The sequence below is a fragment of the Lissotriton helveticus genome, chromosome 1_1 (assembly GCF_964261635.1).
Source record: "Lissotriton helveticus chromosome 1_1, aLisHel1.1, whole genome shotgun sequence".
In the NCBI taxonomy this organism is placed as follows: domain Eukaryota; kingdom Metazoa; phylum Chordata; class Amphibia; order Caudata; family Salamandridae; genus Lissotriton; species Lissotriton helveticus.
This window is the reverse complement of record NC_136057.1, coordinates 2093139873-2093157126: the sequence shown is the minus strand read 5'-3', so window position 1 is coordinate 2093157126 and position 17254 is coordinate 2093139873. Positions and strand designations below refer to the sequence as shown.

At 47.6% G+C, this 17254-nt stretch overlaps 1 protein-coding gene across 1 annotated transcript in view; it reads right to left on the bottom strand.

The window, feature by feature from the left end:
• Positions 1–16455, bottom strand: part of LOC144776515 (di-N-acetylchitobiase-like) — a 216022-nt gene extending 199567 nt beyond the window's left edge. The window contains exon 1 of the mRNA XM_078659272.1: positions 16278–16455. Coding sequence (XP_078515398.1) covers positions 16278–16436 — 159 coding nt within the window. The 5' untranslated portion in view covers positions 16437–16455. The remainder of the gene's footprint in view (positions 1–16277) is intronic.
• Positions 16456–17254: the final 799 nt, after the last annotated feature.

Genomic DNA, 17254 nt, shown 5'->3' with positions numbered 1-17254 from the left:
ATCCATACCTCCCTCCACAAAAAAATAGTATATTCTTTGGTACTGCCCCTAAAATATGGAACTCTCTTCCTCCGGATGCACACAGACTCTCCACGACGACGGCTTTCAAACTGGAAGCCAAAAGATTCCTAATGAGCAAATTCTTACCATAAGGGGTGGATGCACTCATAAGGCGGTTGCTCTTGGTTTCTATCTCCATGGCACAACTAATAGTCACCGATCGTCTCTTCTGCATAATATTATACTCTATACGTGTACCACTGTTTACTGTTTATTGTTGTTTTTCACAATTACAGTGTACATTTCATTTTTGTCTTCTCCTCCAACCTATTGTAAAGCGCTCTGATATCCTTCGGGATCTTGTTCGCGCTATATAAAACGTTATAAATAAATAAATAAATAAATCACTGGCCCATCTTTTGATCTGTAAGAGAGGAGGTTAGGGAGAGGTTCAGTCTCAGCCTCTTGATCCTCATCTGTGGCCCACGGCATGGACACATGAGCCTTGTCACAGAAAACTTTCAGGCTCTTCACATGAATCACCCTCTTAGGGTGCCTGCTAGTGCCCCGTTCCACCAACTAGGTGACCTCACTTTTCTTCCCTAAGATAGGGTGGAGGCCACTCGATTTGCCCTGGAGAGCCCTTGGTGCCACAGGCTCCAAAACCCACACCTGTTGCCTTGTTTGGAACTTTACCAGTGCGGCTTTCTGATCATACCACAACTCCTGCAGCTGGCTAGCCTCAAGATTTTTGGTTGCCTTTTCCATGAACTCTGCCATCCTGGAGCAGAGGCCTAGTATATAGTCCACGACATCTTGTTTAGGTTCATGGACAGGCCTCTCCCAACCTTCTTTTACAAGAGGAAGTAGTGCCCTAACAGGATGGCCAAACAGAAGTTCAAAGGGGGAAAACCTTACTCCCTTCTGAGGAACTTCTCTCTAAGCAAAAAGCAGGCATGGCAAATAGACATAGCAAACACAAGGAGACGATGGACGGAGCGCTGAAACTTTTCAGACACTCACCCCAGTCACAGATCTGGGTTGAATCCATTATCGTTCTTTAACTCACTTCGCCACCTCAGTTTAGACCCAGCTATATGCAAATCAGTCTTGACCCTGTGCCTCATTGGAACAGTCCAGCCTGAACTGCCTAGCCAGGACTTCCCTGAAGTGAAACAAGCATCCTGGGTCCGGTTTCGGCATGACACCCCTCATCAACCAGACTAGCTTGAATCCAGTGGCAAAGTGAGCAAGGGACCCATGTCTGGGCATACCCGGCCAACTTAGGGCGAACAAAGCAAACCCATCTCATTATGAATTTCTCAGGGATTCCCATGATCATGCCTTTCAATGTCTTGTTCAATCTTTCAACAAAACCATTGGTTTGTGGGTAGTAAGGTGTAGTGAATTTGTAGTTCACTCCACACTTATCCTTCATGTGCCTCAGGTATGCAGACATGAAGTTGGTACCTCTGTCTGACATCACCTCTTTAGGAAACCCAAACTTGGTAAAGCTAATGAATGGGCTGTAGTAGTTCAAAGGGGAATTGCAGCAGCATACCTGGTAGCATGATCCACTACTACCAGTATGAATTTGTTTCTTGGTTCTGTGGGTGGCTTAAGCGGACCCACTATGTCCATACCAACCTTCTCAAAGGGAGCCCCAACCACTGGTAGCAGAATTAAGGGGGCCTTTGTGTGTCTACCTTTTTTGCCACTGGTGTGACAGGTGACGGGGCCAGTAGAAATGGCTGAAAAGCCTTTCCCAAGTTTTAGTTTGACTCAAGTGCACAGCTAGGGGACTGTCATGGGCCAATTTGAGTAATTTGGTGCCCTGTTCGATTTTGGTCGCCATCTTGGAGTGGGGTGAGTGGATTGAGGCGTTTCTACCTGCCAGCGTTTGAGTGCGCATGAGCCGCCTGGGAACACCTATTTAAGACGAGTCCCTCCTGATACCGGCCCCTGACAAGGTTGCTGATGCTGCGAGAGCGCTTCGCGCGCTTTGCTGAAAACTGCTGTTTTAAACATCCTTTTTGATATTTCTGTTATCTTTGGTTATCTGACCCTGTTTTTAAAATCGCCCTTACCTGCACAATAATTTGAGCCCCGCACCGCTGTTTGGGCGGGTCTGGTCCTGGGGTGGGTGCCCTGTTCGATTTTGGTCGCCATCTTGGAGTGGGGTGAGTGGATTGAGGCGTTTCTACCTGCCAGCGTTTGAGTGCGCATGAGCCGCCTGGGAACACCTATTTAAGGCGAGTCCCTCCTGATACCGGCCCCTGACAAGGTAGCTGATGCTGCGAGAGCGCTTCGCGCGCTTTGCTGAAAACTGCTGTTTTAAACATCCTTTTTGATATTTCTGTTATCTGACCCTGTTTTTAAAATCGCCCTTACCTGCACAATAATTTGAGCCCCGCACCGCCGTTTGGGCGGGTCTGGTCCTGGGGTGGGTGCCCTGTTCGATTTTGGTCGCCATCTTGGAGTGGGGTGAGTGGATTGAGGCGTTTCTACCTGCCAGCGTTTGAGTGCGCATGAGCCGCCTGGGAACACCTATTTAAAGCTCCTCCCCTAGCGCAGCGGGATCGCGCAGCGGGCGTGTCCTCGCGTGGCCGGAGTCGTGCCAGAGTCCTGCCCGTCTGCGCCCGTCCGCGACAGGACGTGCAGGACGGGGCAGGTTTGTGGCCCCCTGTGGTTTTTTCCTTTTGACCATAATGCTGTGCTATGCCAGAGACAGACTTGTTGCTATTGGTTTGTCATCGGGGTCCTGCGGGACAACGCGGGTGGACCCCTTAGGTGGCCCTCTCTCTTGTGGCTGTGGGCAGTTTAGTCTTCCCGCTCCCCTTGGAAGGGGGTTTAAGGAGCGTGGCACTGTGGCTGCCGGTTCATCTCCTTTTATTAGCATCTGGAACTTGAACGTCAGGTCGCTGGCAAAGCACCATCTGGATATCTCCGACCTGCTATGCCACGATTCGCCAGATATATTCTGTCTGACAGAGACTTGGCTGCAGGATGCTGATACAGCCATTGTCAACTTGGCTTTCCCGCCGGAATACTCGGTATTTACCCTCAACCGAGGCTCTAGAGGCGGAGGGATAGCCCTTGCGGTCAAGTCCTGTTACCCTTGTACGTGGCAGGGACAGAGGATTTCTGGCTGTGAAAGTGCAATCTTTAAGGTAGCCATCACGCCCAATTTCACCTTGTCGGGGTTATTGATCTATCGACCCCCCGGGAGTGAGGTGGCCTTTAGAGCTGCACTACCAGATGCCATCAGTAAGCTGACTGCTGGGTGCTCTAATTTCTCCATTATTGGGGACATGAATCTGCACTTTGATAATCTTTCTAGCCCGTCGGTGTCTAGTTTTATGGCAGACTTAGAGTCGCTTCAGCTGGCCCAGATGGTCTTACAACCCACCCATATAGGGGGGGCATACTCTCGACCCGTTTTTCACCAACGTGGCGGAAGCCAGCATTACTAGCCTTACACCGTTGGCATGGACTGATCATTATCTGATACAGATCCAGTGCCCCGTACCTGTTACGCAGCCCAAATCAGTGGTGTGTCCAACCCCTAGACGGCGTTGGAACAAATTAAAGTTCTACCACCTTTTGTCGTCCGACCCACTAGACATAACTGGGGCGGTAGATCAAGGCTATGATGGCTTCTGTAACTGGGTGACTAGGGCATTAGATTCCCTTATCCCCACAGTCTGGTGTAAATCAGGGGCCAGGAATACCAGCCCATGGTACGACGATGCGCTGCGGGCACTCAAGACCTCCTGTAGGCGTGCAGAGCGGGCATGGCGCAAAACCTATAACAACCAGGAGAAGGCCTTGTACCAAGCCACTGTGAAACTCTACCATCGAGCAGTGTGCAGAACCCGTGCTGCCTTTTATGCCTTACAGTTTCGGACTAGTGCCAATCCCTCTAAAACCATCTTCAAGGTGTTGAAAGATCTTACCACCAAAAAGGCGACTGCGATCCTCCAGAGCTCTGTTGAGCATTGTGAAATATTGGCGGATTTCTTTGTGGAAAAGGTCAATGCTATCTATCGGGCTTTCCCGTCGGCCATTCCACCTGCAGATACACCTCTTAAACCCTTGACTTGACTGTCGAGGAATTGCACTCTTTTCCGATTTTAACAACTGAAAGTCTTGGCAAATTGGCTTGCCAAGTGAGGTCGGGGTCCCCAGCAGATCCGCTCTGCCCGGCTGTGTTCAAAGATCTTGCGGTGCATGACATCTCACCGCTATGCTCTTTGATCAACACGTCGCTCACATCTGGCATAGTTCCACTTAAGTGGAAACAGGCCATGGTCCGGCCTATTCTCAAGAAACCAAGCCTGGACGGGAGTAAGCCCGAAAACTATCGGCCAATTTCACTTCTGCCGTGGCCCGCCAAGGTGACTGAGGCGCATGTCAACGCGGTCCTCTCGGAACATCTTTACCAAGCCGATATCCTCGATACGACGCAGAATGGGTTTCGAGCAGGCCACAGCACGGAGACGGCTCTGCTGTATATGGTGGAGCATCTGCGCTCCGTGCTTGATGCGGGCCAAACGGCGGCGCTGGTGTTATTAGATCTGAGCGCCGCCTTTGACACCGTATCACACCCCATCCTTCTGCGTCGATTAGAGGAGGCTGGTGTCACCGGCACCGCTCTCCAATGGTTCCGGTCCTTCTTAGCTAATCGGACCTTTAGCGTGACCGTCCCTCCATACCAGTCCAAACCCCATCTGTTGGATCTGGGGGTCCCCCAAGGCTCCTCGCTGAGTCCTACGTTGTTTAACCTATACGTAAGGCCGCTAGCTGAGGTTGTTCGGCAATGGGGTATGACTATGGTGTCATACGCCGATGACACCCAGCTGGCGGTCACGATCAGCGGGGATGCCGATGTGGATGCACCCAGATTCCAACAAGGACTGCGGGCGGTCGCTGGCTGGATGACGTCCAACTGTCTCCAGCTGAACGCTAGTAAGACCGACGTCATGATTTTTGGGAAACAACCGGAACTTTGGGGAGGGAGATGGTGGCCAGGGGAGTTGGGTCCTACTCCTATCCCAGTCTCCGAGCCTAAAAACCTCAGGGTATGGCTGGATCCTTCCCTTACGTTTGTATGTCACACCAAACGTACGGCGGCCTGCTGTTTTGGCATTCTATGGGGACTACGTCCGGTGCTTACGTTTTTTGATGCCGCCACTCGGCAACTCGTGATCCAAGCCACTGTTATCTCTAGGCTGGATTACGCGAGTTCCCTATTCGCTGGCTTAAACCAAGCAGAAATTGGTCGCTTGCAGCGGATTCAGAATGCCGCTGCGAGAGCGGTGGTAGGACTACCTAGATCATGTCCTACCTCCAGTACCCTGCGATCGCTGCATTGGCTCCCGGTGGCTCAGCGGATTCAGTTTAAGGTCCTCTGTGTCGCTTACAAAATACTCAAGGGGTCTCCAGCCATGATTTTGTCCAAACTTCTGGCTCACTACACTCCTGCGCGAGCACTAAGATCTGCTGACTTAGAACTAGCTGTTGTCCCTCGCTTCAAGCGCAGCAGAGCTGGTGGACGTTCCTTTCAAGTCCGCGCAGCTATGCTGTGGAACTCCCTTCCCCCGGCGATTCGCGCCCTTAGGGACCTGCTTTCATTTCGCCGAGCTGTGAAAACTTTCCTGTTCCCTTAGCCTCTCTCTACTGTGTTTATATCTCGTTGTGTTGTGCTGCTACCTTGTCGCGGCGCCAGGACGCTCCTTCGCTGGAGCAGCTGTGCGCCTAATAAAAGTGCATAACATAACATAACATAACAAGAACGCTCTATACAGCTGAGGCACTACCACTCTTCTATTGGCACCATGGTTGACATCTCTGGCCTCAGTGTACAATAGTCCCTCCTCCCAACAGGTCCTGTGGGAGCCTCTGACATCTCCCTTTTCCTGTGCAGCAGCTTGCTGTCGCAGGCTCTCAAGAGTGGGACAGACTTGCTGTCCCATGCACAGCTGTTCCCTAGAGGGTCCCCCTAGGCCCGCCCAGGAGCTCAACCCGATAAGGCTCAAGTTCCATGGGCTTAGTTCCCTCTTAGGCTGACAAGTCCTCTCCCTGAGAAAAGGGGTCCTATGCGTGCTGCTGTTTAGAAGCTGGTCCCATAATCTTTCTTTTCACTTCAAAGGTTGGGCCATTCTTTCAGGCTCCAACACTTCTTTTTCACCTTGTGTTAGAGTGTGTGCTCTTGACTTCACACACACTATTTTAGGGATTTGCACCAAGGCTGCATGGGTTTTCAGCGTATGCTTAGGTCTCAATGTCATTTCGAAGCAGACAGGTTAGCTGGAAGATTTGAAGAGACCACTACCTGCTTTAGGCCAGTAACTCCTCAATCTAATGTCACCATAGCCATGTAATGGTCTGTTGTGAAACTGTCAACGTGGATGACTGGGTTGGTTTTTCCAGTCAGGTACTGCCATGGGCCAACCAGTGTATCTCTCATCATAGTGACACTAGCACCTATATCCCTCAGGGCTTCTATTCTAGTCCCATTAACTAAGGAGTATTTGAAGTACTTCTTTAAGTTAGGGGGCTAGATAACTACGGTGGTCAGCTCTCCCTCCCCTTCAGAAACTAGAACAGCTTCAGTGGGAACCCTGGTTTCATCTGGGCACATTGTTGATTACATCTGGAGATTTGTTCTGGACAAGGGACATACTTGTTAGGACAGGCAGTATCTCAAGGTTGGGTATCCAAAGTTCTTACAGATGAAACACCAGTGATCTAGGGAATCAACATTTTTACACTTACACCCTCCAGTGGGCTGAGAAAACTTCTGGACCCACTGTTCTGAACAGGTTTTTGGGGGCTTTTAGAAGACTCTCGGTTTTTATCTTTTGGGGTGGAGGATCACCCCATTCCCCTGAAGAGGTTGTGTAACCCCTTTCTTTTTGTCACCTCCAATGGAAGTTTTGTTCAGCCTAGTCTTGACCCACTGGTCTGCCTTCTTTCCCAATTCTTGGGGAGAAGTTATACCTAGGCCCACCAAATACAGATGCAACATTTTGTTTGTACAGTTACTTAGCATGTGGTCTTTCATCAACACAACAGATTATAAAGCCCAATATAGTCATGCACGTCACTTCCCACTAACCAACCATCTAGTGTTTAAACTGAGTAGTCTTTGAACTCAACCCCGGACTGGCTCAGGGTTTTGTAAGCCTCCCTGAATCTAATCCTATACTTCTCAGTTGTGAGTTCAAAGCCTTCAATCAGGGTGCCCTTCATGAGGTCATAGGACTGCCCGAGTGTTAGAAGTCTGTCTCTGCAGTTATCAGAGAACAGTTCCCAAAGTAAGGCTCCACAGTGTGACTTCTTCATCTGCACTATTCCACCAGCCCTATCAAAGGCTATGAACCATTTAGTGATGTGGTCACCTTTCTCATATTTAGGGGCAATCCCTTTGGGGATTTTAGGGTGGTTTGCTGCCACCATTGATGGGAAGTAAGCCCATCTCTGCTCGTTTTTTCCAGAGCCAGGAGTCTGACCTCTAGATCTATTCTTTTGGTCAACCTTGTTAGAAGGATGTCCTCCTTATTGTGGCTGTCCTCTGTGATCTCATCAGTACATGTCCCATATGTATAGGGCCTAGGTGGTGGGAGTAGTATGCTTGGAGTCAGGGGTACAGGGACCCTGTACTTCCTATTTGTGAGGGAGTTTGTGGGTTGCCCTCTACGTCACTAACATCATCATCTCCTAAGTCTGGATTACCCCCTCAGAAGGTGACCTTGGAGGCACGGGACCCCAGGGAAATCTTTTTAAGTCTACACAGAGACCTTAAGTCACTCATCTCTAGATGAAAGTAGGGGGTGAGGTTGAGCTCCTCAACCCTTCTCCTGTGTATCAATCATTATTTAACTATTAGTGGGGATCATTTTAGAAGAAGTCTAAAAAACTTCTAAAAATACTTTTGTCGCTAACTACAGCAAGTTGGTTTGTAAAGGAAATGCTAAAGGGACTAAACCAAGGTCAAAACAGACTTTTAAACATTTTGAAAAACTTGTCATTCAAAAAACTAAATCTAAAGACAATTTTTAAAGTTTCTGTCATGTGGTCAGATGTTGGCTGAGTAGTCCAACAAATCTAAAGTTGTAGATCCCACCACTGATCCACTAATGTAGGAAGCTGGCTCTGTATATACATACCAAAAAGAGGTATTGTGTGCACAGAGTCCAGGGAGTCCCCAAATGTACGGCAGAGGTTAAAGTAGATAATACCTTACTTTCAATTTAGTGGTAGCTGGGCTGAGCAGTTAGGGTTATCAGAGGGTAATGCAAATGCATTTGTTTTACATACTCATACAAGGCAGGAACACACACACCCAATGACTTAACTCCAGTCCAATAGTTGTAAAAATATTACTTTAGTTACTTTTATTTTAGGAACCAAGTGAACTCAGTTATGGACAAGTGGACTTTCCAATTATGCAATATTTCATATTTTCAATATTGTTGGCAATAGGTTTGTATCGAATCAACCAATACTTTTCACGTACATGAAACATGTTTTAGTCTAGTAGCAGATACTTTGCATACAGGCCACCACTGAGCGCAGTGTCAGTTGTGGGGGGCTGGGACCACTCGAAAGGTGCAAAATTAAGTATCAATGCTGAGGCGGTCGATACTGGCAATGATATTTTTTGTTGTGGTCGGCGGGAGGCAATGAGTTGGATAGGTTTCCGCAGACGGCCCACATAAGTATCGCTGCAGTCGCTGGTGGTCGTTGCTGTAGATCGAATGAGTTTCTGCCATCGTTGAACCGTCCTGGGGAGGTCCCGGGTGGGCAGATGGTGCAGGAGGAGGCCTACAGGGCCACTTGCAGGAGGGTGCCAGCTATCGGGCACAGAGCTGTGAACAGCTACAATTGTGAGGCTGGGAAGATCTCTCGATTTCATGGAGGCCATCCATCTGCGGTGCTTTCCTCCGGCAGGGCAGTCGCGTCGGCACAAGTACCGGTCCTCTACCACTGTGGCTGTTGGAGGTGTCCGGTAGCAGTGAGTCACATTGACAGGAGTGTCAGGCCTCAACTGCGACAGTTCTTGGAGTTCTCTTGTAGCAGGGAGTCACGTCAACACAGGTGTTGGTCCTCCCTATGTTGGTTCTTGTAGGTCTGGTACTAGTGGACTCCGGGGACTAGAGCCTCTAGTACTCAGGGAGGCTCTTTGCACTTTAGCAAAGGTAGCGGGGTCTCCAGGATGCCATGGAGGCTGGGCAGGGTTTCTGCAAGGACTGCTTGTCCAGTAGTCTACCCGGGTGCAGGTGGCAGAGTTCTTGCCAGGTTCAGTCTGCAGCAGTTCAGTTCCTGGTCCAACTGCAATCCTGGTCTGTCAAATCTGAGGAACAAGGTTCAGGGGAGCCCTTAAATACAAAATGTAAGGGCGTTACTGAGGTCGGGGGCAGTAGCCAATGGCTAATTGTCCCCTAAGGTGACTGCACGCTTTGGGTGCCCACTCCCTTTGGGGAGAGGGGCACATCGCTGTGCCTATTGGGCCTAATTCTCCAATTCAAGATGAAGAATTTCTAAGAGATGGGTACACCTCAGCTCCCGGCAACCCTAGGGGTATGCCGGGCTGAGGTGGACATTCCTACTCTGCTTACTAATTTTCCCGCCCGTCCTGCTGCCAAAAGTAGGGCCTAGACAGGGGGTGGGCATCTCCACTAGCTGGAGCTGCCCAAATCAGTACATCACAAGGTGAGAGCCTTTGAGGCTCACCCCCATGTGTGGCTGTTCCTGCCAGGGGGGAATGTGAAGCACCTTCACTCATAGCAGGCTTTGTATTTTACCTCTGGTAGCACAAAGGATCTCACTCCAAGAGGTGAGAAACCTTTCTGGTGGTGGCTGGCTGGCGAGGACCAGTCAGACAATACACCAAAAGTTTATCTTTTTCAGGGGGCATCTCTAAGATGCCCTCTGAGTTCATTTTATAATAAATCTAACACTGGCATCAGGGTAAGTTTATCATACTGAGACGTTTGGTACACAACTTCCCAGTTTTCAGTAAAGCCATCATGGAGCTGTGCCATTCGTAATGACAACCTCCCAGCCCATGTCCTCAAAATGGCTTCACTGCACTTACAATGTCTGAGAATGGCACAGACACTGTAGGGGCATATTGCTCATGCAGCTATGACTCACTTGTGGTATGGTGCACTCTACTTTTGGGCTGTAAGGCCTGCTAGAGTGGTGACTTGCCCATGCCATAAGCAGTGTTGGTGGGCATGACACACAAGGATGTGTGCCATGTCGACTCTTCAGTTTGGACTGCACCACTGTTAAGTTCAGGGGTCTCTGATGGTGGCAAACCACATGCTGCAGCCCTCAGAGGCCTTCTCTGGTCACAAGGCCCCTGGTACCCGGGGTACCTTTCACAAGGGACTTACATGTGGCCCAGATGTATGGCAATTGTGAAACAAAGGTACAGTCTTGGGAAAGAACACTGGTTTTGGGGCTTGCTTAGCAGGGTCCCAGCATACACTGGTTCAAGTTGGCATCAGATATCTGGCAAAAAGTTAGGGTGTAGCCATGCAAAAAGGGACACGTTCCTACAATGCACTAAATCGAATTCCACCTCAATTATTTATCACGCTTTTCACAAATGTAAAATGTTATGTGTGGTTTCATATCTCTGTTGTTATTATGCCCAAACTGCTGCTTTTCATTCTGCATGATCTTCCTAATTATTGATATCATTCCAAAAACTCTTTGCATCCGTTTATCCATCTTCACTGGCTAGATGAGTCAGTTGGATTACAGCTGAAACTTGAATAGATGCTTCTTTGTTCAGGGCTCACTCAGTAAGAGGTGCAATGGTGTCTAAAGCATATATTCCAGCTGGACGTTTAGAGGACGTTCTTAAAGCAGCAGATTGGTGAAGAGAATCTACTTTTAGAACTTTCAATTTCAAGTCAATCACTCATGCCTTTTCCAATGTCACGGCATAGCTTTAAATTTGTCATAATCAAGCATCCAGTCTCGTGACAGAATGGGAATCTCCTCTACTAATATGACAGGAGGTTTGGATTCTATTAAAATTATGGAGGCGATGATTATACCTCCCACCTCTCTTAGGTGTTACAATTATTCTTTTTCTTCCAGTTTAACTCCAGTACAAGACTCTTCTAGAGGAAATCTGCTCTTCGCCTCCATCCTTTTATTACATTCAAATTCAAGACTGTATTTTCAACATCATACGGCAACAATACAGTTGTGTTTGTTTGCATCTCTTATGAGTTTGTATAGTTTGTTTCTTTTATTGCAAGAAGGGGAGGTTTTAGTGCCTTGCAGAGGTGATTATAATAACTATGGACACTGATTGGTGGACAGGACATGAGGTCACCAGCACACTGAACCACTGATATCAATTTCCAAATCTTTAATAACGTTTCATTCATCGTTGCTGCTAGAATTTTAACAGTAAAGATATTCAGCCATAATCTTCGCCTCTGTCTCTTTAATAGAATACAAATCTCCTGTCACATTACTGGGGTGGGGGTATTTCCTTTATTAGCTATCTTCCTACTGCAAAATATGGTGATGATTGTCAAACCAATCATCAAATTGTGAAAAATTACCATCAAATTAGGAAGTTGAATTAAAGTGATGAGAGATTTCATGAAGCAGACTGTTGGGAATGGACTTATATAGGCTTTTCTGCCCAACACCATGCCGAAAATGCCATTAGTGACGTAAGAGGCAAATCAGTTTTTCCCTATATGTATTATGTATGGGGCCTGGTCTCTTATTATAGCTGGAACAACATTACAGTCTATACACTCAAACACAAGAGGATTTTGTACAGCACATGCCCTGAACTCATAAATTGTAAGGTGCCTTCATATGTGATAAAGATGAAAAAAGAGGCTTGTTGAAATAAAATATTTGCCTGGTGTAGGAAGGTAGGATCCTTCTGCATGGTTACCCCCATTTTTTGCCTGGCATTATGCTGTTTCTGACTAGTCTGACTGGGACCCTGCTAATCATGATCCCAGTATCTTTGCTTTCTCCCCTAAATTGTTATGGTAAGTACTTAGGTACATCCCAAAATGATACTGGGGTACCCTTGTCAGTCCCTTGTATATCGTTCTAAGGTACCCAAGGCATAGGTACCCCAGAAGTCCCCATAGGCTGAAGCATGTATTATGGCACCTATGGAAATCATTCAAACTATCTCTATAGGCCTGCCATTTCAGCCTGTGTAAGCTGGTGCTAGCACCACTTACGAAAGATAAAGGCTTCCCTATATCTAAGGTCACTGCACTCAAAACCTATGTCACCCCTACAGCAGGCCTTGTCAATCCTGAAGGCAGTTTGCTTGGTTCTAATTGTGAGGGTGCCCCATGATTGGCAGGACATTCCTACAGCCTTCGGAGTCCATTCTCCCGGTTTGTATGCGAGACAGCCATATAATATATAGAGGGGCGCCACATCATTATGTGATGAACATCTTGAAACTGGCTGCAACAAACCCTATCTTGTTTGGTATCAAACATGTTGGAACCAAAGTATGATTCCAAGCATCTTTAAAGGCCCTCCGATAGGCCCTCCGAGCTCCTGGTACCAGTCTTCTAAACCAGCACAGCACAACATGGCTGTTGCCGACCAGAGACTCGATTCTGCCCTCCTGCTGCTGAGCTAAGCTCGAGCAGGGGGAGGTAGAGCAATAGGCATCCTATCACAAGGAGGTGTGACCACCTCCCAGACAGGGTATAGTGCATTGGGGCAGGGTGGGAGAGCTTGCCAGCGCCACATAGTGTGCGTGCAGGGCACCTTTGCTGCCTTCCATGCATAGTCCAGCTGAGACCAGTTCAGGGAGCCGTTGGCTCTCGCTCTGGCGCAAAACTTGACAACGGACAGGGGAGCATCCTCCCCCTTGTCCAGCCCCTCCTTAGGGAGGGACCCCTGTATCATCACAACCCTTTCCTTAGGGTATTTAAGGGCTTACCTATGGGTGAGTCCCTAAATTTGTCGAAGTACACAGTACAATTACGACCCCACTTCAAATTCAACCATCTGGGCACTCTGGATTTCGCCCTGGGCATCAAGGCTGCAACCCGGAAGACTACTGAGGCTCCTGATCTTTTCGCCCTGCTTTTCTGCTGCAACAACTGTGGCTGTGCTCCATACAGGATCTCATCCAGGGCCTGTGGACATCCAAGACACCTGCAGGAATCTCCCTTGAAGTGAAGGATTCACATGCCTGCATCTGCAGGCACCGCAATCAAGCTGACCGGTCTGATGATCCTGGGCTCCTACAGACTCCGACAGGCTCAGCAACACAGGTGGTGGTTCTTCACATCCCTCAAGGCCTATTCTGCACTCTCACCAAGTTTGAGGTGAGTATCCCTCGTCGGAGCAGCAGGAACTGAACCACTGTGCACTGTGTCAACTTGCAGTTGCAAAGGCTTGTTGGCTTCATTCCACCAAGATCTTCGGGCTCCAAGTAGCCCCAACCTCAAGCAGTTCCAGCAACTGAGATCTTCACCCTCCCCGCATCACTTGCGCACTGGGCCTGCATCTTTGGTGAGTTGTTAGAGGTCCTCTGCAACTCCAGTGCCTTTGGCCTATGGGTCCTCTGGAGGGTCACTTTATACTTCTTTTAGGCACCCCTGATTGCTCGGGCCTGCCTGACTCCCCTGCTTGTGGTGAGTCTCCTGGACTTTGCTGGTCCAGACACTGCACCTTCTTCTACTTCCACGTTGATTGCAGCAGCCAAGTCTTGTTGGTGCTCCACCGGACACCGACTCCTCAACTCTCGACATCTGACGTGGGGCAGCTCGTGAACGGCTCCTGGTCTACCACAATGTAGCCTGGTCCTCACAGCCGCAGTTCCAAGGGCACTGTCAACTCTTCTTACAACACCCAACATTAGTGGGCATTTGTCTTCCGTGCCTCCTAGTCACTTCCAAGTGGCATAGACTGTCACCTCTGTTTTCAGGTACTGCTCGACTTGAATTCACCTTTGGATTCCACCAGACACTTTCACCTTCTCCAGCAGCGGCTTCTTCCTGACGTTCTCCATTGGATTCGACAACGGTTTCCAACGCCACTTCACACCTAGGCACCCGGCTACCCTGAGGCAGGTATCCTGGTTCCTAAGATATTCACAGGTGGGGTGGATCTCCAACCTTCTGTCTTTCGCAGGGTTTCCTCGGGGTCCTCTGGGAATAGTCTTTCTTCTTTAAAACTGTAACTGCGATTTACACATTGATTTGTACAGAGAACGCGGTCCTGTTCCTACACTGCACACAACCTCCGTGGGGCTCCTAAATATTCACCTTGGGTGGTTCATTGGGTCCCTGGCACTTCTAAGTCCTCTGACTATTGTCTTGACCTGAGTGGTGGTTCGGATACCACTATTTTGGTATATGATTTGTTCTCCCCCTGGGGCCACTGTGCTACTTACCTGTTTCTATTGAAAAGAATTGTGTGCATTGTGTATATCTCAGGCTAGGAGATATCTGTATGTGTTAGTGAGTGTCTTATAATAAATACATAGTTTTATTAATGCACTGTGTGGTTCTTTTTTACTTACTCTAAGATTGTGTTCTTGTAAAACAAGCTGCTTAACATTCCTTCTGGACTAAGCCTAAAGGCTGCTCTCCACAGCTACCACTTAGAGAGCTTTCTAAGATTGTCAAAGACCACTACAATCACCATAGGGTTGTCTGGATCAGTGCAAGGAGTCCACTTGCATAAATGTACATCATATACTGCGACAGCCTCTCATGCCTAGGATCACAGAATTCGGTCAAGCAGGAACGCCAGGATTGATACCAGTTTTTCTATATTCACATTAAGCAATTTAGCCACTGATCAGGTATTGCTTTCTCTGCTTTTTTGTATAAACATATTTTATTGCGTCAAGGGTCAAATACAATGCAGAGCTCTGTAACCCAGAAGCTATTTGCTACAGTCTAGAGTACAAAAAGCTGACATTGACATTTCAAATATATATTTTCAAAAGGAAACAAGAAAACATAACCAATATACCTCCACCCATTGCACTAGCTTCCTCTGCTTTTTAACATCGATGGTTTATGCTTTATTTTTTATTCATACCACATGATGTAAAAGCGTAGGTGGCAGGCAGAAACCACATGAAAGCTTGGCTCATTTTGGGCTGGAAGGTCAAAGAGGACTTCGTGCGGAGCCAGAGCTAAGTATGAGCTTGAGTTTTCAGTGGCTTGTACAGGTAGGTAACTAACACCTCAAAGCTTAAGCCAGAGATGCTTGTCTCTGGCTCAGGTCGAGTTCCTCTTTGACCCACAACTCAAAAGGAGCTGAGCTTTTACATAGATTCTCCATGCCATCCACGGTGTAACAACATGAGCAAAGAATTACAAGAAAGTCAAAGCAGATCAGCATTTAATAGCTGAACTGCACAAATTGCAACCACAAAACCCGGTTTCATCAAATTATGCCATCCTTGACCAATACTGGAGTTCAAGGAACCTGCTTTTTCTTAAATATCACGTATTCAAATTGTGAGCTTGGTAAGTACACTGCACATGACAATTCACTTGCATCTTGATTACCTATTTGCATTGTCGTCAGGAAAGTTTGGGCATGAATGTGTCTAACTCAGGGGTCTCCAACCAGTAGCTCTTAAAAGCTGTTAACAAGTGCCTCTCAATGCAGGGATATAATCTTAAATACTAGGGGCAAAAACTTCCACATGTTAAAGAAATATACGTGTTGGGATCTTGAAGAGATTTCATCAGATTTACACATTTGTTGCACGATTTACATGGCAAATATTTTCATGGCTCAGCTCGTGCACTGGCTCTTAAAACCAAGCCAGACTATTGAATCAGCTCCAGCTTGGTTCTCCATGCTTTTGTTTTTGGCCCACTCCCCATCAACCCACCAAGGCCCCCACGTTTCCCCCATTCTACTTAGAGAAAACAAATCGCAGACTACGACACTTTTTTTTCTTTACAGATTTATATACAGCGCCAACTCGACCCAAAGGTATCGATGATAGGGTATGAGCACACGTTACATTACAGACGGACACATTCATTTTTAGGCATGGGGACATTCAGTGATTTGCCCATAGTCACAAGATATTTGAACCTCCCGCCAGACCGAACCTGGCTCCCGAAATTCACAGTCGGCCGCTCTACCCGGTTCCCAACCTGTCACATCGTACCGTTGTTGTATTGTTTGAACTACGGAAGCTGCTACGCAGGTGTAACGATTAATGACCGGGACTCCTACCAGACGTTTTCTGGAAGCGGAGTGGTACCTACCTCTTGATTTCTGACTTCAGTGATAGGTTCGCAAAGTTTAGGGTCCGCGCAGGGGCACACAGCTGCCGCACTCGTCGCGCGCACACGCCTAGAAGCCACTGCCAGCACGAGACAAATAACCCAGCAGCCGACCAGCAGCGTTCTCGCCATGATGAACATCTTTTGTGCAGCAGCGCGCGTGTCCGGAAGCAAACTGCAACGCCTTCTTTTTACAGCTCACGAGCACGTGCAACTAGTATCACCTTCCCAATCCTATCCCCTGGTCAAACTGGAAAGGGGGCATTTTTGGAGCTTGAAAAAGCTGCACAATGAATGGAGGGTAAACAATGACAGCAAAACTGTGGAAAAAGGCAGTTTTACCAGAAATACAAGTTCCACTACTGAACACTGGAACGTACGTACTACAACAAATACGACTCGACTTCATAAATCAAACATAGTAATGGAACAGAAAAAAACTCAAATATTTAGCAGTCCGTTCACCTGCACCATCTGTTTCGTTGCCTGAAGTGGACATTAACTATTAGAATGTATTCATGTGCTTCGTGTTGATCCAACATTGTCTATTATATTGCTACATCTTTCTTTCTGGTAAACTGTACAGACATATCTTCTACGACCATGATGTATTGGTTACCACTGCAAGCATTTACATTGCACGGTTCCCAGTGATTAACATGACTGTATTTGGGCGTTGTCCTCTATTATAAAATTATGTTCTAAAAAAAACCTATTAGAATGTATGTTATACTGCACAGTTAGAACGTTCTCCATTGAGCACATTTACTCAGTGAGAGTTCATATAGTAAATATTGTTTGTTCTTTTCAGATTCAACCCTGGAAGTCTATGGAGGTGTTCTCCTGCTATAGCATCAGATAATTGACCAATGAATTTGATTATAAGAATTAACAGTATCAGTTTTCCCCGGTGAGTCTGTATTCTGTAAGAGTTTGGATTAAGATTTTGTATTTCTGTA